At 54.3% G+C, this 27,903-nt stretch overlaps 1 protein-coding gene across 2 annotated transcripts; it reads left to right on the top strand.

Moving 5' to 3' along the window:
• The first annotated feature begins 204 nt into the window (after positions 1–204).
• Positions 205–27,903, top strand: TECTA (tectorin alpha). Of its 2 annotated transcripts, XM_053997217.1 has the most exons (24): positions 205–1,547; positions 2,833–2,897; positions 4,546–4,679; positions 6,069–6,356; positions 9,798–9,935; positions 10,506–10,671; positions 12,582–12,994; positions 13,267–13,837; positions 14,353–14,945; positions 15,340–15,913; positions 16,604–17,214; positions 17,513–18,074; positions 18,862–19,061; positions 20,157–20,540; positions 20,769–21,055; positions 21,153–21,433; positions 21,557–21,667; positions 22,004–22,206; positions 22,508–22,671; positions 22,785–23,033; positions 23,501–23,663; positions 23,950–24,037; positions 24,149–24,265; positions 24,654–27,903. In XM_053997217.1, the coding sequence occupies exons 2-24, from the start codon at positions 2,834–2,836 to the stop codon at positions 24,752–24,754; spliced, it is 6,462 nt and encodes a 2,153-aa protein (XP_053853192.1). In that variant the 5' UTR covers positions 205–1,547; position 2,833; the 3' UTR covers positions 24,755–27,903. The 2 variants fall into 2 exon arrangements, with proteins under 2 accessions (XP_053853192.1, XP_053853193.1); XM_053997218.1 differs by lacking the exon at positions 205–1,547 and having other exon boundaries at positions 2,724–2,897.

A 27,903-nucleotide genomic window follows, 5' to 3' on the forward strand; every position in this document is an offset into this window, starting at 1 on the left:
GGACCAGAATATTAAACTGACAAAGGAGCAGAGGGAAACCTATTTTCACCAGTTTTCTCATTGTTACAAAACAGAATGAGGAGAATCAATTGATTTTCCTGGAGCTGGTTGTGTTTAAAATGTATGGGAGGGAAGGGAAGAGCTGGGATACAGGCTGGAAGTAATCTGCCCCTGGAATATCAGTCAGTCCCTGCCCTCCTAAAATAGCTGTTGGCTTAGAAAAAAAGTAAAAATAAATTTAAAAATGAAAGATTCCTGCTATCAAGGCCACGCTTGGAGGATGGAGGGAGAGCAAATTCTGGAATTTGCTGTGGAGGCAGTGAGCTGCCTGGTGCCCTGATGTGCTAGGAGAGACTGCTGAGGTAAGAGACAGCTTTTTGGGGAAAACTTGCTGAACACACTGCCAGGAGCACCCAGGGGAAAAAAGTCAGGGCTTCTTGTTGGGCTGCTGGCATTCCTGTCTCCTCTCTGTTCCTGACAAAGGGCGGGGAGGACAAGAGGAATTAAGACCTCCTAGCAGGGAAAATAGGGAATAAAAGGCTCCCACCCCAAATGGCAGAGGGGAAAATCAGCCAAGCTCAGGCTGTTTTCCCACTGCTGGGGTTGGAGCAGTGCCTGTCTCACCTGAGCCTTGCTGCAGGATGAAAAATCAGCTCTAATGTAGCTCTGCAGATGGATCCTTCACCCCTTGGCTGCTGTTCCAGCTCTCCCTCCCATCCAACATGGATACGAATCAACTCAAAGCAGCTGAAATCTTTTCTGGGGTACAGATTGGACTCAAATGTAGGGCTGTGGCCAGCCCAGGTGCCAGAGGCAGGGAAAATCCCTGTGCAAATTGCAGCTGTATGAGTGAAAATGATAATAACGCTCACAGCAGTCCCCCAGTGAAGCTCCCCACCAGCACCAGAGAGGGTGGAAACGGGAACAGCAAGGAAACCTTCTGTGGGCTGGACTGGATGAGTTTTTCCTTTTCCACCTGTAAAAAAGCAGGACTTGGATGGCAAAGCAACTCCATGGAAACTTCAGGGCAGTGCCTTTGAACGGCGCTTTAAGCCTAGCACTGTTTAATGCTAATCCTGTAACTTTATATAGATGGGCGCTTTTTTTTTTCCCCTTTACACAAAGGAGGAAGGGGCTCGGTTCTTCTGAGGGTTGGGTTTTCTGTTCCCTGAGCAGCAGAGCTGCGAGCCCAGCTCTGTCTCTCTGGCATTTCCATCTGAATCCACCTGAAGGGGGTGAGCTTTTGGGGAAGAAAGAGGCTTCTCTCCCTCTCCAGGCCAGAATTTGATCTCCAGATTAGCCTGCTGGTTATCAACAGAGGAACAACAGTTGTGATTGCAACTCAACACTGCTCCAGCCCTGGAAGAGCATTGAGGAAAACGGAGTTTTCAATTGGGAGAGCAAAGGACTGAGCCATCGTTTCAGCCATCAGCAATAATTGGCATGGCAGGACGGGCATGCATTCTCCCTTGACATAGGATTTCACCCTGCTCTACCAAGACTGGTCTAAAATTTCAGACCTGATTGCTCCTCTAGTCTACAAACAGGTTGGTAATTTTTTTTTCCATACCTAAAAAATTGTATTTTTGGATGGGATGTGTTCAGTAGCGTGTTCTTTGCTGTCTGTCCTGCTTTGCTCTTATCCCCGCACTGCCACAGTCCCCACTGGTCACTCTCTGCTGGCCTCTGCTAATGAGACTCTGATTTACAATCTACACCAAATTCTGCCACTCTCCTTCCACCTTTCCAACACAGGGAGTGTGCTAAAACTTTTCCTTGGTGGAATGAACTTTTCCCCATGGAGAATGTGCTCGTGTTGATGTGAGCAAAGAACTTTCCTTCCACTGTGTTCCAAACTCTCCGAGTAATGGGAGTGATGTGGGATAAATGATGGGATGTTCCCCCCGTAATCCTGTGCTCTGTGGCATTAGAAGCAGTTGCATCTGTAGATCCACATTTTCCATAAAAACATAAAACATTTTCCATAAAAACAGATCCATGGGGAGAACACAAAGAGATGCTGGGCTTTCAGGGAGATTTTTAAGGCTGGCAGGGTGGGGAGGCTGCTGTTGACACCCAGGCTGTGCACACAGCTGGTGTGGGAAGCTCCCACATCCCTTCCCAGCACTCTGGGAGAATCCCAGACCTTCCTGGGAGCTCTCCCTGAGCCCTGCCCGTGCGGAACGAGCGCAATCGACGGGCGAAGAAATCAAAGCAGGTGTTTTAGCAATATTTTCTGTTGGATTAATAACGAGTAACAAATTGCATTAGGCACAGAAGGAATTAGAGCTGGCACAGGATTTCGCTTTCATTTTGGATCTGCGCTCTCTCTGTCTCTCATTGATTCCTGTACAAGGAGCTGCCCAGCTGTGTAAATGTTTGTGCTCCTTCCACGCTCATCCAGCCCCCTGAGTGATGGTTGTGGTGGTAGCCAGGGCACAGGATTAGCTGAAATTGAAGCTCCTGGACCATGAGAGCTCATCACAGCTCGGCTGCCTGGAGCAGAGCTGCTCCTCCTGGGATCAGCCAGGAGTGGCCATCCCTGCTCTAAGTGGACCAGGAATTGCTCAGAAGAATAAGGAGCACACGGAGAGCTGTGGCTGTTCACAGCTCCCAAACATGAAATGAGCTCTTCCAGGTGTTTCTGGGCTTCCTTTGGCACTGATTTGCTGTCATCACCAGACGTTTCAGGGCAGCCTGGCAGGTGAGGGACCTCACCTGAAGCTCTGAAACATCCACGTGCCAGCAGCAGTCAGGCAGCTTCGGGAACCCCCTCAAGGATGAGTTTTCCTACCAATGTGATGCATGGCTGGGTTTGTCTCCTTCCTGTAGGATGAACAAGAGATCATTTCTGGGAGCCTGGGTGGCCCTTTTGGTGATAACAGCACAGCAGCGAGGTGAGTATCTCCCAGCAGGAAAATATTGCCCAGCTGGACTGTGCCCAGAGACCCCAGAGGGCTTGGGAAACACCCCAGAGGGTTTGGGAAACACCCCAGAGGGTTTGGGAAACACCCCCAGCTCCTTGGCTGGAGCAAGGACAAGAACCAGAGTGACCTCAGTGTTTCCCAAAGGAGGGACTGAGAATCCTGAGGGTTGCTTGTGTTTATAATTTGTATGGCTCTGTGTGCACCTGGAGCATTCCAGAGGAAGCAGGAGTTTGGAAAATTTCTGTGTTAGTGCTGCTGAGCAGGTATGGTAGTGTGGCACTAGCAGAGCTAAAGAAGAATTGAGGAATGTCTGCTGAGCCTCCTGTTTAAAAACGGAATAAAATCCATGTCCTGTCGCTGTGCCTTGGCTGTGATAACTCATCAGGTGTGTAACAGCTGTGAAATTATTTATTTTATTGCCTGGCAGGAGGAATTTTTCTGTGGCCCTTTGGATATGTCTGTGAAAACAGAGCTACAACTTGTGCACCATCAATGCCACCTCCCCTATGTCCAACAGGGCGCTCAGGGCACACCAATGTCTTAGGCAATCAGGATGCCAGTGGGTTAGGCCAGATTTCCCCTTATCTCCCTTTTCCCAGGGAAATTTGGAGCCTGGGAAGGGTCAGTCAGTGACTCCTTCATGCCCAGCATGCAGCATCCTCAGAGTTGGGCATCAAGGAGAGCCCCTTGAGTGTCCATGGGAATAAAAAGCAGCCTGGAGACCCCCCAAGAGCTCAGGGTCCTGGAAATGAAAGCGTGTCCTGAATCCAGGTGAACAGAGATGGGATTGTTCCAAGCCCGGGGGGCTCTGTCATCCCAGATTGAATGTCGTGAGGCTTTCCTGCATCAAAGAGGGGAGAAGGGGGAGGCAAACCCAGAAAAATCCCCATTTGCTCTGTGAGGAGCTGACTGGAGGAGCAGGACATGAAATGGCAGCAGAAGCCTGGCTGGGACAAGAAGGGAAGTGTGCCCTGGGGCCTGAAGTGGCTGCTCGTGCCTCAAGCTGATGGATTTTAGGCTGGTAAAAAAAAAGCAGCAGGCCGAAATGTGTCAAAACCATCTTCTGAAGTACTTTTGGGAGAGACAATTATGTTCACTGGCAGTGCCTTTTAGCAGGAAACTGAATTTTGCTGGGAAATGTCGGAGCAGCCGTGACCCCTCAGGCTGTCAGCCGGGCCAGGAGCCCTGGCAGGGGAGGAGCAGGCAGGAGGAAGGTGGGCACTGCCAGGAACGTGGCTCTGGGGGTGGAATTGGTGCTGCTTGCTCCCCTGAGCACCTCAGCGTGTGGAGCAGCCAGTCCTGCCCATCCTGCAGCAGGGCATGGACCTGCTGTCCTCCTGTGAGGCCAAGACTTAGGGGGTTTGACTTGGCCACAGTCCCAGGGGAGGAAAAACTGCAGCTGTGGGGCAGCTTGTGGTCACTGCTGTGCCCTGACTAACCTGCATGATGCTTTTGCTCCCGAGCCTGTCCTAAAGCCAGTCCCACAGCCAGCAGCTCTGCCCTGGCTTCAGGCACCCTTTGGCTGCTGATGTTGGGGTTTGGTGCTGTTTTTTGTGGCCTCTCTGAAATCTGGACTGTCCTGACCCTGCCCTCAGGACTCTTCTCCCTCTCCTTCCAGCTCACACCATGGCAAGCCTGTATCCATACTGGCAGAACGACACCAAAACCCCCAAAGTCGATGATGGCAGCTCCCCTGAAATCAAGATCTCTGTGCCATTCATCTTTTTTGGAGCCCCGTACAGAAGCATTTATGTAAGTGGAGAAAGCAGACCTTCCCTTCATCCTTTTCCTTGCCATTATTGGCTGCATTTTAAACACGCTCTGCCTGTCATCAGGAATTGGAAGATTTATTAGCAGCTACCTGACAAGTTCTTAGATTTCATGAACTGATAGGTTTTATGATTAAGAAAGTCAAAGGTATATTTAATGGGATAATGTTCATAGGAAAGGAATCTAAAAGGCAATAAATTTTCTTTGTGGGTGATTAAATGGCACAGCAAAGCGAAGGGCTTGACACAAGGGACATTATTCCTGCTCCATGACAAGAAACAAGAACATGCAGGACCTGCAGGGGGGAAAAGGGGAAGCAGATTTGTGGGGGGCCCAGACAAGGACAGGCTGCTGCTGCTCCCAGGTGAAGGCACAGCAAAAGCCTGGCTAAGGGGACACCAGGGCTGGGCTGAGAGGGGTCACCTGAGCTCACCTAAACCTTAGACAGGGCCTAAGTCAGCGTGACTGTGCCACATCCCAGCTTTTGTGGTCTCTGTGGGATCAGAAGAGAGGCAAAGACTCATCCATTGTCCAGGTGGTGTTTGTGCACAGCAGCTCTGGGAAAGCAGAATCCCATTCCAAACCCTGGTGTGGGTGGGGGATTCCAGCATCCAGGGCAGCAGTGACGTTTGTGGTCTGTTCTGTGTAAAAATGTTGTTTCGGGGAGCATCTTCAGCAGACTCTGGGGAGGCTGAGGTGGCACCTCCCTGCTCTTGGGGAGCCCCAGGATCTGTCACAGGGGACAAAGCCAAAGGCAGTTTTTTCCTGTGTCACCATCTTCCACATCCCTCCGTGCTGCAGAGCTGCTCTCCAAAAGCTCAGCAATCCCAGGAGCCGTGCCTCAGTAGGTTTGGGTGCCATCCTGCTCTGATGGGTGCCTTCCCTGTAGAACCCTATTTTGAAGAATTTTCAGGGTTTTGGGGCTTCCTGCACCAGGTCTTGGCCACCATGGGTAGGATGAAACTGAATCATGCTCGGGATGCTCACCCTCTGTCTGTACATAAACCCAAACCCTCTCTCCTCACACTTCCTGCCAAATTTTCAGGATTTTGGGACTTCCTGCACCAGGTCTTGGCCACCATGGGTATGATGAAGCTGAGTCATGCTCGGGCTGCTCACCCTCTGTCCGTGCATAAACCCAAACTCTCTCTCCTCATATTTCCTGCCAAATTTTCAGGATTTTGGGGCTTCCTGCACCAGGTCTTGGCCACCATGGGTAGGATGAAGCTGAATCATGCTCGGGCTGCTCACCCTCTGTCCGTGCATAAACCCAAACCCCCTCTCCCCACATTTCCTGCCAAACCAGCCTCTCTGTGCTGACTTACTCTGCTAAACCACCTTTGCTCAGACACCGTGGGGGTCTCCACACAGGTCAACAACAACGGCGTGATCTCCTTCAACGCCCTGGTCAGCCAGTTCACGCCCGAGGCCTTCCCGCTGACCGACGGCCGCGCCTTCGTGGCGCCCTTCTGGGCCGACGTGCACAACGGCATCCGCGGGGAGATCTACTACCGGGAGAGCACGGAGCCAGAGCTGCTCCGCAGGGCCTCCAGGGACATCCGCAGGCACTTCAGGGACATGGCCTCCTTCTCTGCCCTCTGGGTCTTCATCGTCACCTGGGAGGAGGTGACGTTCTACGGGGGAAGCAGCACGACGCCCGTAAGTGGCTTCTCGTGGGTGTGTTTTATGTCTTGCTGTAATGCTCAGGGCTTGCTTTTAGGAAAATGATTATTTCCTTCGTATGCAGCCAACAACAAAGGGGAATTCGCAAGCGGCGTTATTAGACAATCCTGCAGTTCACAGATGACAGCTGGAAACAGATAAATGTTTCACTGGCTGAACAGGAAAAAGAGATGAATTGTAATACTAAGTTCAAATGAATTTTCTTTGAAAGGGAGTGTTTCTCTAAACACCCTTTTAAGAGTTTAAACCTATGGAAGATCTTAGGAATGGCTATTAAATTTAAAATTAAGATAAAAACTGGGTTTATTTCTGATCACATCACTTGGCCTGCCACAGTAACATTCTTCCTGCCTGTCCAACTGATTCTAACAAGAAGATGTAGGCTCCTCCCTCCTCAGATGAATCCCAGTATTAAATGTGACACTTTCAGCAAATGTTTCACCCTTTAAGTGCTGTCCATGTAGTCCTCGAAGGGAAGTGTGGATGTGTTATGTAGGCATGGCTAGAAATGGTCAATAGCTGTTCTTGCAATGAACAATTGTGCCTGACAGGAAATTCTGATGCCTTTGACACTGGTGCCCATACAGAGCATTCTTTGTCTGCTGTCTCTGTACTAATTTCTTGCTATTTGCCACAATTGGACACAAACTGTAAAATGTCTGGGATCTGTAAAAACTCTTAAATGGACAACACTCTGTAAAGAGGGGAGTATTTTATTTTATGTCTTGTCCCCTCCAAAGAAGGGAATTTTGGGGGTTGATGGAAGTGTTCTTCATCATCTGTGTGTAAAATTGAGTGAGACACTTTGTGTTCCTGCTCCCCAGTTCTCTTCTGGGCAGAGGAGCACCACGGTCCTTTCATTCTCTCCCCTGGGAGCCTGTAGGAACCTCGCTCCCTGCTTTCAGATCTCCAGGGAAAACATCTCCTCCTCAGTGTTTGCAGCATCTAAGCAAGGCTCTGACACCAATTAGGACTTTTTGGCTTGATCATAATGCATTTCTTGCATACAAATTCAGATGTTTCTGATGGCAGCTCCCTGCCTGCATGGGAGATTGATCACGCTGCTCAGAGTCACACTAATGACTTGGCCACGTCACATGGCCCTAAATGTGTGAGCTGCATCTCACGGGAGGGGGATGGCGGTGGGATGTTTGTCAGGGCACGGACAGCTTTTAAATATCTGGTGAATTTGTGAGCTGTGACTGCAGCTGATGTCGGGAGGTCCGTGCTGGACTGCTGGTAGGGGCTGTGCTGGAGCTTGGGGTGAAGACAGAATCAGAGTGGTTTGGGTTGGAAAAGATCACCTCATTCCACCCCCTGCCATGGGCAGGGACTCCTTCCTCTAGACCAGGCTGCCCCAAGCCGTTCTTGAATAGCAAGTGAGGGATCCCAGCTATCGTCTGGGTTGTTCAGGATTAGCCTGTGTGCTGTGAGTGCCAAAACCCAGCTTCTCCTGTCTCGAGAAGCTGGCTCTGATAAACAGTTCAGCTCTTTTCCATTTGTTAAAGAAGCTTGAGATTTGATGCATATTTTTTGCCAGTCCTGGCAGCACTTGCAGAAAAACCCCCACATATATATATATATATATATATTTATATATATATATTTTCAGACAGCAAGCAATATAGAGATCTGTGTATTGCCTGAAGAATTACATTTGCAACACAATGCAATTTATTTTGCTTTAGAGCAGCCTTCCTGCTCAGCAGCAGCCAGGGCTCGGGGTTGGCACGAGGAATAGCACCATGCAACTTAAGCAGGAGTTTCATCGCAGTGCAGAAAAGCTGCAGAAAATTTGGGAATGTGGCCTCAGGGACGCTGCAGTTGCTGCCTGGAGATGTCACCTGAGCAAATAGGTTCATTTTCTGAGAGATGGACAGAGAGAATGCTCCATGGCCAGGAGCTCCAAAGAGGGGAATTTTGGGGGTTGATGGAGGTGCTCTTCATGAGGAGAGCGAGGTGTAAGATTCACCTCCTGCCACCCTCCCAGAGGCTCCTGAGCATGGAAAAGCTGTTGTGGCACTCTCCAAGTGGCACTGCCCTTATGTGTGACATGTCTGTGACCTCCCAGCACGGCCAAGGGCTTGGCAAAGGTGAGCAAGAGGAAACCAGGAGCAGGAGAAAGAATACCAGGGAAAGGATGAGGAGTGGACGTGGCTCTGCTTTACTCCCTGCCCTGCCTGCCCTGGTGTGAACTGTGCCATTTGCAGCTGCTGAGAGGCAGCTCTGCTCACGCCTCTCCCTCTCTCTCCTGGCAGCTCCCAGAGCTGCTTCGCCTCCGTGTTCCAGAGTTCTCCTGGCAGGAGCCTCGTTTCCTTGGAAGTGACATCCCCTGTGGCGTGCAGGCAGCCCTGGGCTCCCCTCTGAGGCATCCTCAGAGCCAGTGGGTTTGCTCCAAGGGGATGGAACGTGGTGCCAAGTGACCCCCAGCCCTCCCCTTCCTCCAGCAGCCACCCACTGCTTGCAGTGCTCAGGGCTCCTGGCAGGAAAAGCCCTGATGCTTCCCAGTGGGAAATGGCTGGATCCGTGGGCTTTCCCAATCAGCTGGGAATTGTTTCTGTGGCTGTGGCTTCCTCCCCAGTGTGCACTGCCCAGGCAGCCAGGCTCGAAGGGTTGCTCTGCATTAGTTAAAAGAGAGGCAGCCCACACTGGGTGCCCTGCTAAAATCCTGCTTGCTCAGAGGCAGGAGGAGCTGCTCTCATGGCATGGTCCCAGGGCAGGGATGGGAAGGACAGGAAAATGCAGGGAGCTGAGGGAAGTGACTGACTGAGCTGCCAGTGCCGAGCTCTGCTGCTGGATCTGCAGGGATGGAGGGGATATCTCAAGGGAAGGAGCTGCTTCTGTCTTTCTGCACATCCCTAAAAGGGAAGATGGGCTCTTCCCACCTGGATCCTGGCTGGAATGTGCCTGGAGTTTGTGGGGCTGGAAATGCAGAGTCATTTCAAGTGAAAGGAAGAACAAGAGCAGAGGATTTAGCAGGTAGGGAGGGGATTTGGCAGCCAGCAAAGTGCAGGATATACATGGCTGGCTTGGATGTAATCCACCCTCAGCAGCGTTGTAGGATATGAATGTGGAAGGGAACCGGGAAAGATAATGCAGGAAGAAAGCTAAGACAGGGTAATGGGAGATAACAGATCACAACCACCAAATCCTGCCCGCTGCTCCTTCCCCATCAGCTTATTCTCATGCTGCCATCTATTGGTGTTCCCTTGGATCAGAAATGGTCTTCACATGCTCTCAGCTGGAGGAAGGAGCAGAATGGGAGCTGCTGGAGCTGTGGCAGCAAGAACAAATGTATTTTGGGTCTCATTCCACTTCTACTCGTCACTGTGAGGCTCACCCGGGCCAGACATCGATGTGGGAGAAGGGCAGGAGAAAAGCAGTACCACCTGTGAATGTGCCCGTGGTTTTCCACAGGTGAACACGTTCCAGGCTGTCCTGATCACAGATGGGATATCATCCTTTGCCTTGTTTAACTACCACGAAATCAGCTGGACCACGGGCACAGCCAGCGGAGGGGACCCCCTCACTGGGCTCGGCGGGGTGATGGCTCAGGTGAGGCTCTTGTTCCCGAATCCCCATCCCTGATGAGCTCTTGGATGCCTGCCTATGGCTTTTCCAAAGCATCCATGCTTGCTCAGGCCACTGAGTCCCTTAGCATACCCAACTGCTGGGCACGGTGGGATGAGCACTCCAAAATTTGGTGCTGGCAGCAGTGCCACAGCCGGTCCCTCTGCCTGAGGAGGGGGACATTGCTGCATAAGGAATGCAGGAATCCTGTACCCCCACATTGCTTCCTCACTTTATCTCTCCCTACATTGCTCCCCCACTTTATTTTGTCCACTCAGTTCACACACCCTTAGATTTATATGTACATATATATGTATCTATACAAACATAAAGCTGTGAATACACATCCCTTCTGCTTGTAGTGCCTGTTTAGCTTTTCATTCACATCCAGACTACCTGAAAACAGAAATTTAGACTACCTGAAAATAGAAATCTCCAGAAAGAGCTGTTAAAACTAAAGAAGATGTACTCAGGGGGAACAGAGAAGTGAGGAAATGCAGCATGGCTTTCCCATTGCCAAGATGGGTGATGGAATTTGCTCTCTCTCTGGTTTAGGCTGGCTTCAATGGTGGAAATCTCACCAACTTTTTCAGCATCCCAGGCTCCAGAACCCCAGACATTGTCAATATTGAGGAAACAACCAACGTAAATGTCCCGGGGCGTTGGGCTTTCAAAATAGATGGCAGAGAAATAGACCCGGCCAACGGCTGCAGCCTGAGAGGTAAGGGAGAAATGGCATTGCTTGTCCCCAAATTTTGGGGTGCAGTGTATCAAAAGGTGATGCTGTTGGGGTGCTACATGAACTCTGCTTTTGCCAGGGTGTCCCCATGAGCTGCAGCTGCAGGGCCAGAAGCACAAGAGAGGGTTCAGTCCTTGCACATCTCCGAGTTCCTGCGATAATTGGTGGCAACAGGAAAGACCTGGGGACAGCAATTTCCTCCTGCCCATAAATTAGGGAAGCTGATCTTGTGGTGCCATTTCCCTTGTTAGTGCAGGAGGAACAGCAGGTTTCGCAGGCAGGACAAATGTCTTGTGTCTGCAGCAGTTACAGAGTCTGTGCCTGTCACTGACAGCACGGGGCCATAAAGGGATTCATCGATGCACACACGGGCTGCACAGGGGCTCTGCTGCTGAAAGATTATTGCATTTCCATTTGACAAATAAAACTGTCAGGAGCACCCACTGTGCTCCAGGAGTCTTTCCAGCAAGAGGGGATTGTCATTTGCTGACAGACACGGGAGACATGTGGCTTCTTTATGTCCTAGTTTAGGACCTCTCAAGGTCCATGAGAGATTCCAAGGCTCTTGCAGCTCCAGCAGAGTTTTGGGTCCAACTGCTCCAGCATTTTCCAGCTGCTGACTCCAGGAAGAAAAGCTGAACTTTGCAGAGAAGCTGGAAAGCAGTCTCAGCTCTTCAGGTGACAAGAGGAGTGCGAGTAGATCCCGCTACTGGATTTAAATTTCACAGTGAATGGCTGATTGCCCTCCACGACAGGAGATGCAGCATGAGGTGTTGGATCCAAATGACATCCCTTTCCCAAACTCCCCACACCAGGATGGCTGGAGCGTGGGCCTTTGCCAAGAGGAGACATTTGTTGCGGGGAAGCAGAAAATAGGTTGTGTTGTTTGTTTTTTTTTTTTTGTTTTTGTTTTTTTTTGTTTGTTTTTTTTGTTGTTGTTGTTGGTTTTTTTGTTTTGTTTTGTGTTTTTTTTTGTTTGTTTGTGGGTTTTTTTTGTTTGTTTTTTTTTTTTTGTTTTTTGTTTTTTTTTTTTTTAGAAGGCAGGGAAGAGAACAAAAAGTTTAGGAGAGGTAAACTCAGGCAGCGCATGGCAGAAGCCACGCGCCGGAGGAGTGTGAAAAATGTCCACATGGAGGGGAGAGAAACTCTCACGGGGACTTGCCGCCCTTGTTCTCCAGCCTTCTTCCTGCCTCTCCTGTCTCTCACCAGCCAAACCCGCTCCCTCTCTGGTGCTGTCTGGGGCTGTGAGATCACTCAGCACCCTGCTGGGGCTCGTGTGTGGGGTGGAAGTTGCTTATCAACAGCTCTTTGGCGTAGTAACTACTATGAGCTCTTCCTGAATGGGAGTAAATTGCTCCTGGGGCTGCTGATGACAGAGTGACTTTTTGACCAGCAGAGTTATGTGAACAGGGGAACTGTGGAAGTGCCAGCAAAGCTGGAGGATGGTGCAAGTGCAGCAAAAGGGCTGGAAGCTGCCTCCAAATGGGGCTTTTCCTTTGGGAAAACAGCACAAATGCCTCCCGTGCCCTGCAATACTGAAGAAGAACCAGAGTGGTGGGTGTCCAAAATGCGTGGAATAACCTTCAAGTTTTCCAGCCTGCGTGTTGCAGCACTGACCCTGGATTTGTGACAGCACTCGCAGCGTTCCAGGGACTCGTGGCGTGGGCAGGACTCAAAAAGGATGCACCACACATTAGAAATGAAACTTGGGGTTTGCTGAGCGGCTCTTGCTGGGAGTTTGCACAAAGAAAGCAGCTGAGAAGCCCAGCAGCAGGACACGGTGGTGGTGGTCTCCATCACAGGACCAGCAGACCCCCCTGAGGGTGCCCTCAGAGTGTGTTTCTGTTTCAAGAAGTGATGTAGCGTGGGTTTTTCCCTTTCTGTCTTTCTAGGACAGTTTCTCCGTCAAGGGGAGATCTTTTGGGACAACGCCAACTGCACCACCAAGTGTCGCTGCCTGGACTTCAACAATGAGATCCTCTGCCAGGACATGGCTTGTGGCCCCTTCGAGGCGTGTGAGACGAAGACCAAATTCTTCCAGTGCGTGCCGGTGGAGAGCAGCACCTGCGTGGTGTTCGGAGATCCACATTACCACACCTTCGACGGCTTCCTCTTTCACTTCCAGGGTTCCTGCTCCTACCTCCTCGCCAGGCAGTGCTGGCCAGGCTCCCAGCTGCCCTACTTCAACGTGGAGGCCAAGAATGAGAACCGAGGCGGCTCCTCCGTCTCCTGGCTGAGGGATATTTATGTGGAGGTCTACTCACACAAGATTGTTCTCCCCAAGGGCGGCTTTGGGAAGGCAAAGGTAAGAGTTCTGCTGGAAGGGGAGAACTTGCCAGGTCAGCTCCTCTGAGGTGGCAGCAGTGTGGGATGGAGAGTGTGGGATGGCACTTCTGGGCCTCGTGTGTCCTGGGGAATGGGCACAGGTGACACAAAGTGCCTGCAGCTTACCAATAGCTGTCCTTCTGCGCATGTCCCTCCCCCAGGACCCCACAACAGGGCTGTCCTGTCTGCGTCCCAGCACGAGGGCTCTGCTGTTCCACGCGCTGGCTCAGCCGCCGGGTGTTGTCCCCGCAGGTGGATGACCTGGTGGTGTCCCTGCCCATCTCCTTGGAACTGGGTGCAATCAAGGTCTACCAAAGCGGGCTGTCCACTGCCCTGGAGACTGACTTTGGCCTGCTGGTGACCTACGATGGACAGCACTATGCCTCCGTGTCCGTGCCGGGCTCGTACATCAACGCCACGTGCGGGCTGTGCGGCAATTACAACAAAGACCCCGAGGACGACGTCCTGCGCTCAGACGGGCGGGTGGCCACATCCGTGCCGGACCTGGGCGAGAGCTGGCAGGTGCCACATCCCGAGCGCAGGTGCTCCACGGGCTGCCTGGAGAACTGCAGCCTCTGCGACGCCGCCACCGAGGCTCTGTATTTCACCCCCGAGTACTGCGGCTTCATCAACAAGAGCGGGGGGCCCCTCTGGGAGTGTGGCTCTGTCGTGGATCCCACCGCCTTCATCCACAGCTGTGTCTACGACCTCTGCAGCGCCAAGGACAATGGCACCGGGCTGTGCCAGGCCATCCAGGCGTATGCCACCGTGTGCCAGGCACTGGGCATCGCGGTGGGAGAGTGGAGGAGCCAGACGGGATGCGGTGAGTGTTTGGGAGGAGGGGGGCAATGCCAGGGGTTTGCCTGTGTGCCCAGGAGTACGTGACAGGAGGGGGAGGAAATCCAAGGGAGGGGATTGGCTGGAGTGGAGGGAGTTGGGAGGGAACTGATGGGTCCCTCCTCTCCATGGCATCACACCCTTGCTCTGGCAAAAGCGTGGCACAAGTCAGGCATGAGGTGGGAGCTCCGGATTGCTCTGAGGGTCATCAGCTGCCATGAGGAGAGTTGGAGGTTGGACTGAAATGGGGACTGGTTGGTCAGTCCACCATCCTTGTGGCCTTAAATAGCTGTGGACGACTCAGTGGTTCTTGGGGCTATTTTGGAGAAGCCCAGGACTGGCCAGGGAGGCCTGTGAGGGAAATGGAGGGGCCAATCCTACCACTGAGGGGTTCATGGGTCACACTGTGTTGTCTCTGCTGTGGTCAGTGAGAGGGTGGCAGCTGACCCTGAACCGTGCTGTAACGTGGCCCTTCTGTTTGTCACCCCTCTGCGCCCACAGCGGCGGCCGTGCAGTGCCCGGAGCTCAGCCAGTACTCGGTGTGTGCCAGCAGCTGCCCTGCCACCTGCTCAGACCTCACGGCCCCGCTGGCCTGCGCCTCCCCCTGCACCGAGGGCTGCGAGTGCCCCGAGGGCCACGTCCTCAGCGCCGACCGCTGCGTCCCCGTGCAGGGCTGCGGCTGTGACGTGAACGGCCGCTATTACACCGTCGGGGAGTCCTTCTGGGCGTCACCAGACTGCACTGTGCAGTGCCACTGCGAGGCTGGCGGGGAGGCCAGGTGCTTCAACACCACCTGCCCCGAGGGAGAGATCTGCACCATCGAGAACGGCTACCGGGGGTGCTACCCAAAGCGGGAGACCGTGTGTTTGGTGGGGCAGGACCAGGTGCTGCAGACCTTTGATGGCATCACCTTCCCCTACCCGCTGGAACAGTCCTACACGCTGCTCAAGACCTGCCCAGAGAGGTCAGACTTCATTGAGGTGGACATCAACCAGAAGAAGGTCGGCTCCGCTCCCAACGGGCCGCGCGTCGTGCGAGTCCAGGCGGCCGGCCAAGAGGTGAAGATTGGAGGCACCAGGCTGTCAGACATTAAGGTAAAGGTGCTGCCCAGGGACAGGTGGGAGGTGGTGGCTTGTGGTGTGATGTAGTGGAGATTATGGGTCTGTGGCTGTGGACACCACAGAGACACTTGAACCATCATGTGGAGGCCCTTTGGGTGCCTGTGAAGTTGTTGCCACAGCACTGCTCCTTCTGTTTGCTGAGGAAGCTTTCCTGTCTCCTCCTTCTCCTGCAACTTGCTTTTCCCTGGAAGAAAAATTGCTTTTTGTGGGGCAAACCCAAAAGGTACAGCTGTATGCCCTGCCCTCACTCGGAGGAGGCTGTGGACCTTGGAAGGAGGGCCTGGGTCAGGAAGTGTTTAATGTGCACAGTGTGGTTGGGCTAAGCCACGTCACCCTCCCTGAAGCCTCTCCACCTTGTTCCTTGTAGGTGAATGGTTATGATGTGGAGCTGCCCTATTTCCACCCCTCTGGGCGCCTGGAAATCTACCGGACTGGCAACAGCACCGTGATGGAGTCCGAGGGGCTCCTGGCCATCAGCTACTACGACTCCGGCCTCCTGGAGATCCGCCTCTCCACCTCCTACTTCAACTGCACCGGGGGCCTCTGCGGCCTCTTCAACGACAACGCCACCGACGAGTTCTGCCTGCCCAAGGGCAAGTTCACGGACAACCTGGAGCTCTTCCTGGAGAGCTGGACCACCTTTGACGAGATCTGCAACGGCGAGTGCGGGGACCTGCTCATGGCTTGCAACAACGACTCGGAGCTGCTCAAGTCCTACAGGAGCCGCTCGAGCTGCGGCATCATCAACGACCCCACCAACAGCTCCTTCCTGGAGTGCCACAGCGTGGTCAACGTCTCAGCCTACTACAGGACGTGCCTCTTCCGCCTGTGCCAGAGCGGGGGCAACGTGTCGGAGCTGTGTGACTCGGTGGCACGCTACACCAGCGCCTGCAAGAACGCCGACGTGGACATCGGCCAGTGGAGGAGCCACAGCTTCTGCCGTGAGTCCACCAAAGCTCTTCATCACCCAGGATGGGGAGAAGGGAGTTTGGAGCCAACCAAACCCGGGCAGAGTCTTTTTGGTGGGGATTTGTGGGCGTGCAGAGGCGGAACAGCTTTTCGTGTGGGATGCTGGAATCACAGGCAGTGCTTTCTGGTGCCAGCACAGAGAGATTTCCCAGGGAAGCTCTTTCAGGGTGGCATTTCAGGAGGCAGCAGAAGTTTTATGGGGCACTGTAGGAGCATTCCAGAGCCACAGATGGTGTCTGGCGGTGCCGTACGCCACCACCAGAGGATAATTTGAATAACGCTGGTTTTTAGCTGTCGCTGTAAACTTGCTGTGGATGGGAGAACATTCATAATTCAGAAGCAAATGTGAAAAATCCCAATTGTGGAAGTAGATGGTGGGGAGGCTGTGCCTGTCTCTGCCTCAGAGGTTTCAGGGAGGTGTTTGTTTGGGAAATAACAGGAGGAGGTGATGTTTGGCACATGGCAGGACAGGGCTGAGATGTGAGGGAGGTGATGGCTGAGGGGAGAAGGGGTTGCAAAGGGGATGGGATGAGCCAGTGGCCACAAGATGCTGGGACTGTTTCCCCTTTTCCCCTGAATCCATCACCACCTGCTTTTTGCCTGTTCCTCACCCCGTGCTGTCGAAGCTGGGGGCTCAGGCTCTGTGTTTGCCAACCCTGCAGCTCTCTCCTGCCCGGAGAACAGCCACTTTGAGGAGTGCATGAGCTGCGTGGAGACCTGCGAGAGCCTGGCCTCGGGCCCCGTGTGCCGGGACACCTGCTCGGAGGGCTGCCAGTGCGACGAGGGCTTCGCCCTGCGCGGCACCCGCTGCATCCCCCGCCGCGAGTGCGGCTGCAACTTCGAGGGCCGGCAGCTGGCCACCAACCAGACCTTCTGGATGGACATCTCCTGCCACTTCCTGTGCTACTGCAACGGCTCGGACAACAGCGTGTACTGCGAGAATGTGTCCTGCAAGGACGACGAGTATTGCCTGGAGGAGAACGGCCTCTACTACTGCCACGTCCGCACCGATGCCTCCTGCATCATCTCGGGCTATGGGCACTACCTGACTTTTGATGGCTACTCCTTCGACTTCCAGAGCAGCTGTGAGCTGGTGCTGTGCACCACCATCTCCCGGCCCAGGGTGGAGCGCTCGGACACGTTCCCGGCGTTCACTGTCACGGCCAAAAATGAGGACCGGGACACCTCTCTGGCGCTGTGGGTGAAGCAGGTGGAAGTGGAGGTCTTTAATTACAAGATTGTCATCCACCGAGCCTACAAATACACTGTGCTGGTGAGTGCAGGGCCATGAGTGCTGTGATTATTTCTGCAGGTGTGAGTCCCAGACTGTGCAGCAAAACCCTGGACAGGAGGCCTTATGCCTTGCAAGGTTTTCTGCAGGTCACGTCATGCTTGGGCTCATCCTAGGGTGCTGCCAGGCACATCTTTAGGAGAGGATTTCTGTTTTGGCTGCGGAGGCGAGGTCAGCAGGGACCTTTCTCTGAGAATGCCAAGCCACTCTCATTTGTGTCCTTCTGTGGCGGCTCCCACCACCATTCTCCCTCACAGTGTGCCTTGTTTCCTCCCTGCAGATCAATGACGAGCGTCTCTACTTGCCCCTGAAGCTGGGCCAGGGCAAAGTGAACATCTTCGCCTTTGGTTTCCACATCGTGGTGGAGACCGACTTCGGGCTGAAGGTGGTGTACGACTGGAAGACCTTCCTGTCTGTCACCATCCCACGGGGCTTCCAGAACCTCACCTACGGCCTCTGCGGCCGCTACAACGGCAACCCTGAGGACGACCTGGTGGCCGCAGGGGGCACGCCGGCCACCAGCATCAGTGACTTTGTGCAGAGCTGGGCCAAGCGGGACGCGTTCTGCCGCGTGGGCTGCGGCGACCGCTGCCCGGCCTGCGGCAAGGTCGAAGGATTCTGGAAGCCCCAGCAGCTCTGCAGCCTCATCCCCAGCCAAAGTGGCGTCTTTGCCAAGTGCCACAGCAAGATCAATCCCGGTTTCTTCTACAAGAACTGCCTCTTTGACACCTGTGTGGATGGGGGGGCCATGCAGACAGCCTGCAGCTGGCTGCAAAACTATGCCAGCACGTGCCAGACTCAGGGCATTGCCATCACTGGCTGGAGGAACTTCACCTCGTGCTGTAAGTGCCACCCTGCCTCCAGGTCCTTCTTTTCCTGGGGTGCCAGGGAGGGGGAGGCCAATGGCCTGGCAGCCAATCCCTCCCACGCTTGCTGGGTGAAGTGGGTGAAGTCTGGGACACCAAATTCTCCTGGAGTTGTCACAAGCTGCATGTGGTACAGCAGGAGCAGGAATGGAAAAGGGGAATTCTCAAGGTCAGAAGGTACAGGGATGGAAAAGGGTAAGCCTCAGGTTCAGAAGGGACATGGATGGAAAGGAGAAGCCTCAAGCTCAGAAGGTATAGGGATGGAAAATGGAAAGTCCCAAGCTGAAAAGGTATAGGGATGGAAAATGGAAAGCCTCAAGCTCAGAAGGGACAGGGATGGAAAATGGAAAGCCTCAAGCTCAGAAGGCATCAGCCATCCCCCACTGTTAACCAGGGATTGTGTCAGTCAGCCTCAATGCCAGCAGTGTGTGTTTGCTCTAATGAAGCTGCAGCCCCTTGTCAATAAGATGACGATGTGCTGTTCAATCAGCCTCCTGAGGACGGGCACCGCATGCGTCCCTGGCAGCCAATCTGTCTGGCAAATCAGATGGGAAGTAATTGTCCTTGCTAACGAGACTGAAAATTAAATTTGTGCCGTTTTTCCCTTCTAACAAGCAAGCTTATGGCTCAGGGGCCCCGCTCCCACAGGGTGGTGAGGCCACAGACCGGCACCATGCATGACAGGTCTGAATCAGTCCCTGGTGGGGAGCCAGGTTGGTGGTGTCCATGGAGCTAATCTGTGTCTGTTTTGTCCCCTGCTCAGCTGTCAGCTGTCCCCCCAACAGCCACTACGAGAGCTGCGTGTCCCTGTGCCAGCCCCGATGTGCTGCCATCCGGCTGAAGAGCGACTGCAGCCACTACTGCGTGGAGGGCTGCCAGTGTGACCCTGGCTATGTCCTCAACGGCAAGAGCTGCATCCTGCCCCACAACTGTGGCTGCTACTCTGACGGCAAATACTACGAGGTACGCAGCTCTTGGGGTCTGCTCCCTCCCTCTGGATGATGTTTCTGGGCAGAGTTTGAGTGGGGATGACAGTCAGGCTGGGCTGGTAGCAGGGCTAGAGAGTTGAGGGATGTCCTTCCATGGTGTGCTGCATTGGAAGCCTTTCTTCCAAAAATCTGACGCCGTTGAGCAGGACAGGAACAGAGAACTCCACATCAGAAGGCAAAGAAAATGAACTCTCTTTATTTCAAATGTACTGCTCTATATATAGAGAACATTGAGAAGACTAATTTCATTGGTCTTAGAGTAAAAACATCCCCCACCATTGGTGTGCAGTGAATGATGCACAGTAGCAGAACCTATCTATAAACAATGTGAATAACAAGGTAGATTAGAGAATTATTTACATTCTTTTCCAACTGCTTCCCAGGCTCTCGCCTGGTTAGAAAACCTTTCTCTTTCTCTCTGACTGAGCTGAGAATACCCACAAAAATCCATCATGCAGTTGTTGGGTGAAGGTGACCTGGGTGTCAAGCACAGGAGGGAGCTGGTGGAGGTGCAATGGAGAGAAGGTGGTGACTGGGAAAACTCTTCGATGGGTGCCAAAGTCCAGTATTGTATGATCACATTGTGCTAGGTATTCACACATCGTAGATTTAGTGTTTCACATGAAATTTGCTTTTTTGTAGCTACTGATGTCACTGAGGAGTTTGAAGCAGCAGAGTCCTGTGCTGATAGCATTGGTCATATCACAGTGGCTTGTATTTTATGTCAGTGAGACTGTTCTGTGTCAGATGCCTTTGCTGCATGAGGAGCCAGTTTTGGGGTACTGTCATATGGGCTTCCTTGCAGATGGGTTGGGCTGGCAGAATGCAAAAAAGAGCCAAGGAGGTGTTAAGCATTGTGGCTTTGTGTGTGCACAAGAGGTGAGGGAGGTTGTGGTGGCAGTGCAAATTTGAGTGTGGCTAGCAGAGATGTTGCAAGGTAGGTGCAAGCTGCCAGCGTGGTCTTCGCACCCTTTCCTCTGCCCTTGTTTCCTGCTCGTGCTTGTTGCGTGACCTTGTCCCAGACATCCTCTGGGCTGACGGGGCAGCCGGTGATGGGTCCATCTTTCAGCCCAAGCAGCTCTTCTGGAGTGGGGACTGCACCCGGCGGTGCCGCTGCTTCCGGCGCAACCTGATCCAGTGCGACCCCCGGCACTGCAAGTCGGACGAGGAGTGCGCGCTGCGCAACGGCGTCCGCGGCTGCTTCAGCACCCGCAGCTCCTTCTGCCTGGCGGCCGGCGGCGGCGTCTTCCGCACCTTCGACGGCGCCTTCCTCCGCTTCCCCGCCAACTGCGCCTTCGTCCTCTCCACCATCTGCCAGAAGCTGCCCGACTTCTCCTTCCAGCTCATCATCAACTTCGACAAGTGGTCCTCGCCCAACCTCACCATCATCTCCCCCGTGTACTTCTACATCAACGAGGAGCAGATCCTCATCAGTGACAGGAACACTGTCAAGGTGAGGTCTCGTCAGGGGTGTCCAGCCCCTCCAGAGTGGGGCTGGGAGGGGATGGTGGGTGGCAGTCCAGGCTGCACAATGGTCTCCACAAGGGCCCCAGACTACTGTCAATGTTTTCACAGCTGGAATAGTGGGAAGCAGCCGAATCTTTTATGAGAGGCTCACGCCCACATCTGTAGGCAGAGGATATAGGAGGGACATCAGCTTTGTGTCCTTCTCTTGTGCTAGGTGAACGGAAGCCTCGTGAGCATCCCCTTCGTCACGGGGCTGTCCACCAAGATCTTCAGCCAGGAGGGCTTCCTGGTCATTGACTCCAGCCCCGACATCCAGATCCGCTACAACGGCTTCAATGTCATCAAAATCACCATCGGGGAGCGGCTGCAGAACAAGGTGTGCGGCCTCTGTGGCAACTTCAACGGCGACCGCACCGACGACTACGCCACGCTGCGGGGCAAGCCGGCCGTCAGCAGCGTGGTGCTGGCACAGAGCTGGAAAACCAACGGCATGCAGAAGAGGTGAGTGGACAGCCAGCCCTTTCCCACCAGGTGGGAGCGGGAATGGGAGCAGGGCTGGCCATGAAAGGAGCCCCCACGACGTGTCCGGTGCCCACAGCTGCAACGAGCTGCAGTACTCGCAGTACGCCGCCTCCTGCGACAACGTGCAGATCCAGGAGCTGCAGAGTGACAGCTACTGCCTGAAGCTGACCGACATGAAAGGCTTCTTCCAGCCCTGCTACGGTCTCCTGGACCCGCTGCCTTTTTACGAGTCCTGCTTTTTGGATGGCTGCTACAACCACAAGAAGGTCCAGCTGTGCGGCTCGCTGGCTGCCTACGGAGAGGCCTGCAGGACCTTCGGCATCCTGGGCACCGAGTGGATCGAGAAGGAGAATTGCTGTAAGAGAACTGGGGCTGTTCAGGTCAAGGGGAGCCATGTCCCACTGGGGAGAGGGGCTAGAGGTGGCTGCCCCACAGACTGAGGGTAAAGGTTGTGTTTGTGCTGTGTCTTGTGCTGTTTAGCAGGAGTGGTGGAAGATCCCTGCGTGGGCGCCGACTGCCCCAACCGCACCTGCGAGCTGGACAACGGCGGGGAGCTGTGCGGCTGCATCGAGCCCCCGCCCTATGGGAACAGTGAGTCCTCTGCTCCTGGCTGTGGGGTCAGTGCCGAGCTCCACCTTGGGCCGTTATGCCGCAGGGGCTTTGGGAAGGGACGTGCCGAGGGCTGTGACCTCTGCCAAGATGGGTTTCCCTGACCATGCACAGTTCAGGTGGGGAGCAGGGAGCAGGGAACAGCTTTTCTGGGGTGCACGTTATGGGCATCTCTGGTTTGGGAGCACTTTGGAGCAGCAGGAGTGTAGGATGGGCAGAGCACACCACAGGAGATGATCCCAGCCCATTTCTGGTGGTGGAAAGAAGTGCCAAGAGGTCATTTGTGGTGATCTGAAGTTGTGTCATCTTCTTCTCCAGCCACCCACGACATCATTGATGCGGAGGTGACCTGCAAGGCCGCCCAAATGGAGGTGTCCATTTCAAAGTGCAAGCTGTTCCAGCTGGGCTTTGAGCGTGAGGGCGTGCGGGTCAACGACCGCCACTGCCCTGGCATCGAAGGGGAAGACTTCATCTCCTTCCAGATCAACAACACCAAAGGCAACTGTGGCAACTTGGTGCAGGTGAGCTGGGACATGGGGCACACAGGGCTGGGAGTGTGGGACAGTCCACTGCAACTCCAGGGTTGGGGCAGGTCAGTGCAAGTGATGCTTGGGAGGTGCTTTAATGGGCTGGGGGTCAAAGAGAACACAAGAAGGTTTTGTAGAGTAAGAATGCAACTCCAAGCCCCAGCATTCCATGCCCTTTCTGGCCAGAGGTGGAGGGGCAGCAGGTCCCTTGTCACCCAGCTCATTTAGAGGTGCTCATTAGGAGCAGGGAAGTGGGGACAGCTGGAATTAAGCAGTGCCCTGTGTCCCTCTGCAGTCCAACAGCACTCACATAGTGTACAAGAACACGGTGTGGATCGAGAGTGCCAACAACACGGGCAACATCATCACCCGGGACAGGACCATCAATGTGGAGTTTTCCTGTGCCTATGAGCTGGACATCAAGATCTCCCTGGATTCAGTCGTGCGGCCGATGCTCAGGTAGGAGCAGGGCCCGTTACACAGACGGGTGAGGCAGTGCTGGTTCTGAAGCAAGGCAACAATTTGGCAACAACCTTTCCATCAACTGAGCCAGTGTTTTTTATCATCGTTAGTGTGATTAACCTGACGGTGCCGACACAGGAAGGGAGCTTCACCACCAAGATGGCCCTGTACAAGAACTCGTCCTACAAGCACCCGTACCGGCAGGGCGAGGTGGTGCTCACCACCCGGGACGTGCTCTATGTGGGGGTCTTTGTGGTGGGGGCCGACTCCAACCACTTGATCCTGATGCTGAACAAGTGCTACGCCACCCCCTCACGGGACAGCAACGACAAACTGCGCTACTTCATCATCGAGGGAGGGTGAGCTACCACGAGCCCCGCTGGTTTTCATGATGTCTGTTGGTGCTGGAAGGGTGGTGGCATCAGCTGGGACAAGGACATTTAGGCCAGTGGGATGGTTGATCAAAATCTGGAAAGGGTGAGGAGCAGTGTTGTTAGAGCAGGAGTTAATTTGCTTGGTGTGGACACAGCCAGAAGCCCTGTGTGTGACAGAGTACCAGGTGCAGAGAGAACCATTTTCCTTCTGTCAATGATGCTGTGGACAGTACCTAACTGCATGAGACAGGGAGATATGGATCATGCACAGGCATTTTGGGAAGTTGGAAATGCCAGAGAGAGGTGGCAGAGGGAGGGCATGACACCCTTGTCCAGACAAGCCATGGCAGGGTCTAAGCACCCCACTGTGGGACCTGGGGTGAGGGGCTTTATGGAGACAGGGAGGGTCCCAGTCACAGGAGGGTGGTGCTGAGCATCAGTGCTTTGCACAGGTGCCAAAACATGAAGGACAACACCATTGGCATAGAGGAGAACGGGGTGTCCCTGACGTGTCGCTTCCACGTCACCGTCTTCAAGTTCATCGGGGACTACGACGAGGTTCACCTGCACTGCGCCGTCTCCCTCTGCGACTCCGAGAAATACTCCTGCAAAATCGTGAGTGGGGCGAGTGCAGAGGGAGGGGATGCTTGATTTGAAGGGCTCTTCCAGAGTGCACTGAGCCCTGATGATGTGGTGTCAGACAGGTGACCAGAGATGTAGGGGTGAGATGGGAGGGTTGTGTGTCCCTCTAGGCATAAGGAGGAGATGTTCTGTCTCGGCAGGTCACCTTGGGACCTGTGCTCTCTGAGCCTGCTTGCAGGGAGCTGGGACAGGTGGAGGGGCACAGAGGAGGCCTGGGCAGAGGCTGAGGGTGACAGAGGAGGTGTTTATCCCCAAACAGAACTGCCCTCAGCACACGAGGATGGCCAGCGCCTTCACCGAGGAGTCCAAGGAGCAGATCCTCTCAGTGGGGCCTATCCGGAGGAAGCGTGAGTGTGGGACCCTAGGGAAGGTGGGAGGATTTGTCTGCCATCCCGGGCAGCCAAGGACCAGGCTGTGGGAGCACGGCTCAGGTGCCCCCCTTTGCTGTTTGTGTCCAGGCTCAGACTGGTGCGAGGACAACGGAGGCTGTGAGCAGATCTGCACGAGCCAGGCGGATGGGCCTTTGTGCAGCTGTGTGACAGGGACACTGCAAGGGGACGGCAAGAGCTGCAGGGGCAAGTATCGGGGTCGGGGTGGGCACAGCAGGGGGCTGACACCCCCAAACCGAAGGGCTGTGGGGTGAGCAGCACGGGGAAGGTGGCTGGGACGTGTGGTGTGTCGCAGACAGAAAGGGTGTGGAGGGCAGGGAGCCAGATGTGCCCTGTCCCTGTCACCTGAGCGCTGTGAGGGCACTGCTGGCAGGATCTGAAGAGCTGGCAGGCAGCTGCACAGGAGGTGATGGTACCTGCGTGGTACAGGGCAGGGTAGAGTAAATGCAGTGGGCGTGGGAGCCCAGCAATGAGGTCGGGCGTTTGGGTGGGCACCAGCCTGGCACGGTTTGAGGGGCATCTGGGAGGGAGGCACGCAGAGCCCCAGCTCACGTGGGTCTTGTTGTGTTGGCAGCCTCCAGCTCTTCAGGGGAGCACCGTGCCCGAGTGACCCTCCTGCTGGCGGCCCAGCTGTGGCTGTGGCTGCGCTCAGCTCCACGGCACCTGACCTCGTAGGCGCGGCCCCGCCGCCCAGCCAAAAACTGTTCTCGCGTCAGCCTGAGTCTTTGTAGGGTAGGAGACAGCCCCCCCGCCGTGGCCACGCTGCTGCCCACCCGGCCATGCTGCGAGGAGGCAGAGGGACGTGACCTGGAGAGAGATGGGACGCGGACCCGGCGGTGACATGCAGCCGGCACAGCGGCAGCAACGGCGAGACTGAGCAGGATGTCTGCCAGCAGCGATGTGGGACTGGGGTTTGGGGTTTTTTTACAGCTTTCCATCATTGATGTGGACTCAAGGAGGGGTTTTGCAGCTTTTCCCCAGGCTCTCCCTTGTGGGGTGCACTGTAGGTGGCCCACACCACTGTTGGTGGGGTGGGACAGGGTGGAGCAGGTGCTGTCCCCTCACATGGACAGCTGCAGGTCTCCACTGTCCTTGGGAGCTGCCACCAGGGTCTTACGAGCTCACAGACTCAACCAGAGGTAGGTGTTGGGGCACAGGTCATGGCCAGAGCAGTGCATTGCCATCTCTGGATGTTGTGACGCCTTGGGACCGTGTCACCCTCTGACTCTGGAGCAGAGGTGGTGCTGAGGTTTGGTTCAGAGAGCCAAACTCATCCATGGGGGTCTGGAAATCTTGACATTGTGCTGTGGTGGTGACAAGCTGGTGCCAATAATTGGAAAGAGGCGCTTTCTGGTGGGCAGGAACAAGAGTCAGAGGAAGGAGGGGTGAAATTCCCTGCTGCGTTTGTGTGGCATGCAAGGGTTGAGGGTCAGAGCAGGGTTGGGGTCTGTGGGCACAGGGCAGCATTGGGGTGCCTGGTGAAAGAGTGGGGAGCAGCCTTGGGGTGCTGGTGGGTGTGGGGGGCTGTGTTGGTGTCTTGTCTTGTGTTTGTACTCTGTGAAACGGCTGCGTGGGAATAAAAAGTGTTGTAATCCTTCGTAAGCACCGAGTCCTGTGTGATGGGGGCAAGGATGGCGAGCAGCAGCAGGGCCTGGAAGGACACCAAGGCTGCAAAGAGTCCCTGGGAGGGATGGACAGGGAATTTTGGGGTGCCAGGCAGGGGCACACCAGAGCTGAGGGCACGGGTTGTGGCTGGAGTGTGGGTCTGGCAGGTTTGCCGTGGGGTGGGCTGGGATGCAGGGCAGAAGGAGCAGAGGAGATTTGGGTTCTGGGGCAGGACAGCTGGTTCCCTTGCCTCAAGACAAGATGTCAGGTAACAGGATGTCATGGACTCTGCTCTTCTTGTTCTCTGCCTCTCAGCTCCCTCTCTGTGTCTCCGTGCCCTCTGTGTGTGTGTTAGCTCTGAATTCTCTCCTTCACCCCTCTTTGCTCCCTGTGACTGCCTCTCTGCTGCCTCGATCCCCCATCTCTGTTCCTCTTCGCTCTCCTGTCTGTCTCTGCCCTCTCTGTCCTCTCTCTGTGCCCTGTCTGTGCTTCTTTGCCATCCCTCTCCTGGCCCTGCTGTCTGCTCTCTCAGTGTCACTCTCAGCTGGCTCCAGTGTCTGTCTCTGTTTGCTCTTTGCGCTTCTTTGCCCTCTCTCTCCCCATATTTGCTCTCTGCCTCTGTGCCCTCTGCACCCCCCTCTTTGCTCTCCAGGTCTCCCATCTCCTTCCCCAGCCTCTCCTTGCCTCAGGCCATGTCTCACCCTCAGTTCAGTTAATTCATGAACTGCTGAAGGATGGCAGCAGTGTGGCTGTGCTGCACCCGAGGGAGCTGCCCAAGGGCTCTGGGGGTGCTGTGGCTGTGGGGGGACCCCCCGAGGATGGAGGGGATCCCCGGGGCACTGAAGGGGCTGGCTGGCCCTCGGTGGGTGAGCAGGTGGGTAAATGTCAATTTCTTTTGGGGTTCTGAAGGTCTGGGTGACCCCAAGAGATCGTAAAGAGTCTTTGCTTCCCTAGCCTAAAGCAGCTAAAGAAGAGGTTTGGAATGTGTGAAGTCGAGTTTTCAAGGTTATTTATTTCTTCTTATCTATAAACATTCTTTCTCTGACCTGCTGAGCTCTGGCTAGCAAGGAGGCCGTGGCCATCTGCCCTGAGCCTTGGGTGGCTCTTATATTATATACTCAAAACTACGTGTGCCATTTTTACAGTTCCCGTACCAATACTTAAGATTTATGTTGGACAGTGTGTCTCTACCGTAAACTAATAGAAAAGTGTCACTATCACAGTAAGGCATGGAGGACAAGAATAAGGAAAAGAAGGCTAGGACATGCTTAAATTCTTCTATCTTGTACCTTTTTGAACCCTATTCTAAAAATCTCAAAATTCTATTTTTCTACCTTTTGTTAGTTTAAATATCACACTACTAAAACTTTCGTGGCTTGTAATTCCTCATACAAAATTGACAGTTTTTTCCACAGGCTAAAATCGAAGCCGCAGGTGTTTTTGACTTCGTGCCAAGGTCTCCGAGCCCCCTGCCAGGGTCTGGAGCCAGCCAGGGCAGCCAGAGGGATGTGCTGGGCTCGGACAGGTAAACAACTCCGTGGTAACACAGCAGAGCGCTGGGCAGCACTGCAAGGGCACTGGGGGGATGTTCATGATTTTCTTTGGCTCTTTAAAGGGTTTGACAGATTGTCCAAAGAGCGATGGAGAGGGGAGAGCCTGATTGTGGGGATCACGCTGACCACAGCACTGACCACAGTGCTAACCACAGCGCTGACCACAGTGCTAACCACAGTGCTAACCACAGTGCTAACCACAGAACTGACCAGAGCACTGACCACAGAACTGACCAGAGCACTGACCACAGAACTGACCACAGCGCTGACCATGGCACTGACCAGAGCACTGACCACAGAACTGGCCACAGAACTGACCACAGCGCTGACCATGGCACTGACCAGAGCACTGACCACAGTGCTAACCACAGAACTGACCAGAGCACTGACCACAGAACTGGCCACAGAACTGACCACAGTGATGACCACAGTGCTAACCACAAAACTGACCACAGCATTGACCACAGCATTGACCACAGTGCTGACCACAAAACTGACCACAGCACTGACCACAGCACTGACCACAATGCTGACCACAGCTTCATAGGGCTTAATTATCATGGAATCACCACAGTTTGGGCTGGAAAAGCTCCTCTCATTCCACCCCCTGCCATGGCAGGGACACCTTCCTCTGTCCCAAGCCTGTCCAGCCTGGCCTTGGACACT

This window comes from Vidua macroura, chromosome 22 (assembly GCF_024509145.1).
Source record: "Vidua macroura isolate BioBank_ID:100142 chromosome 22, ASM2450914v1, whole genome shotgun sequence".
Lineage (NCBI taxonomy): Eukaryota > Metazoa > Chordata > Aves > Passeriformes > Viduidae > Vidua > Vidua macroura.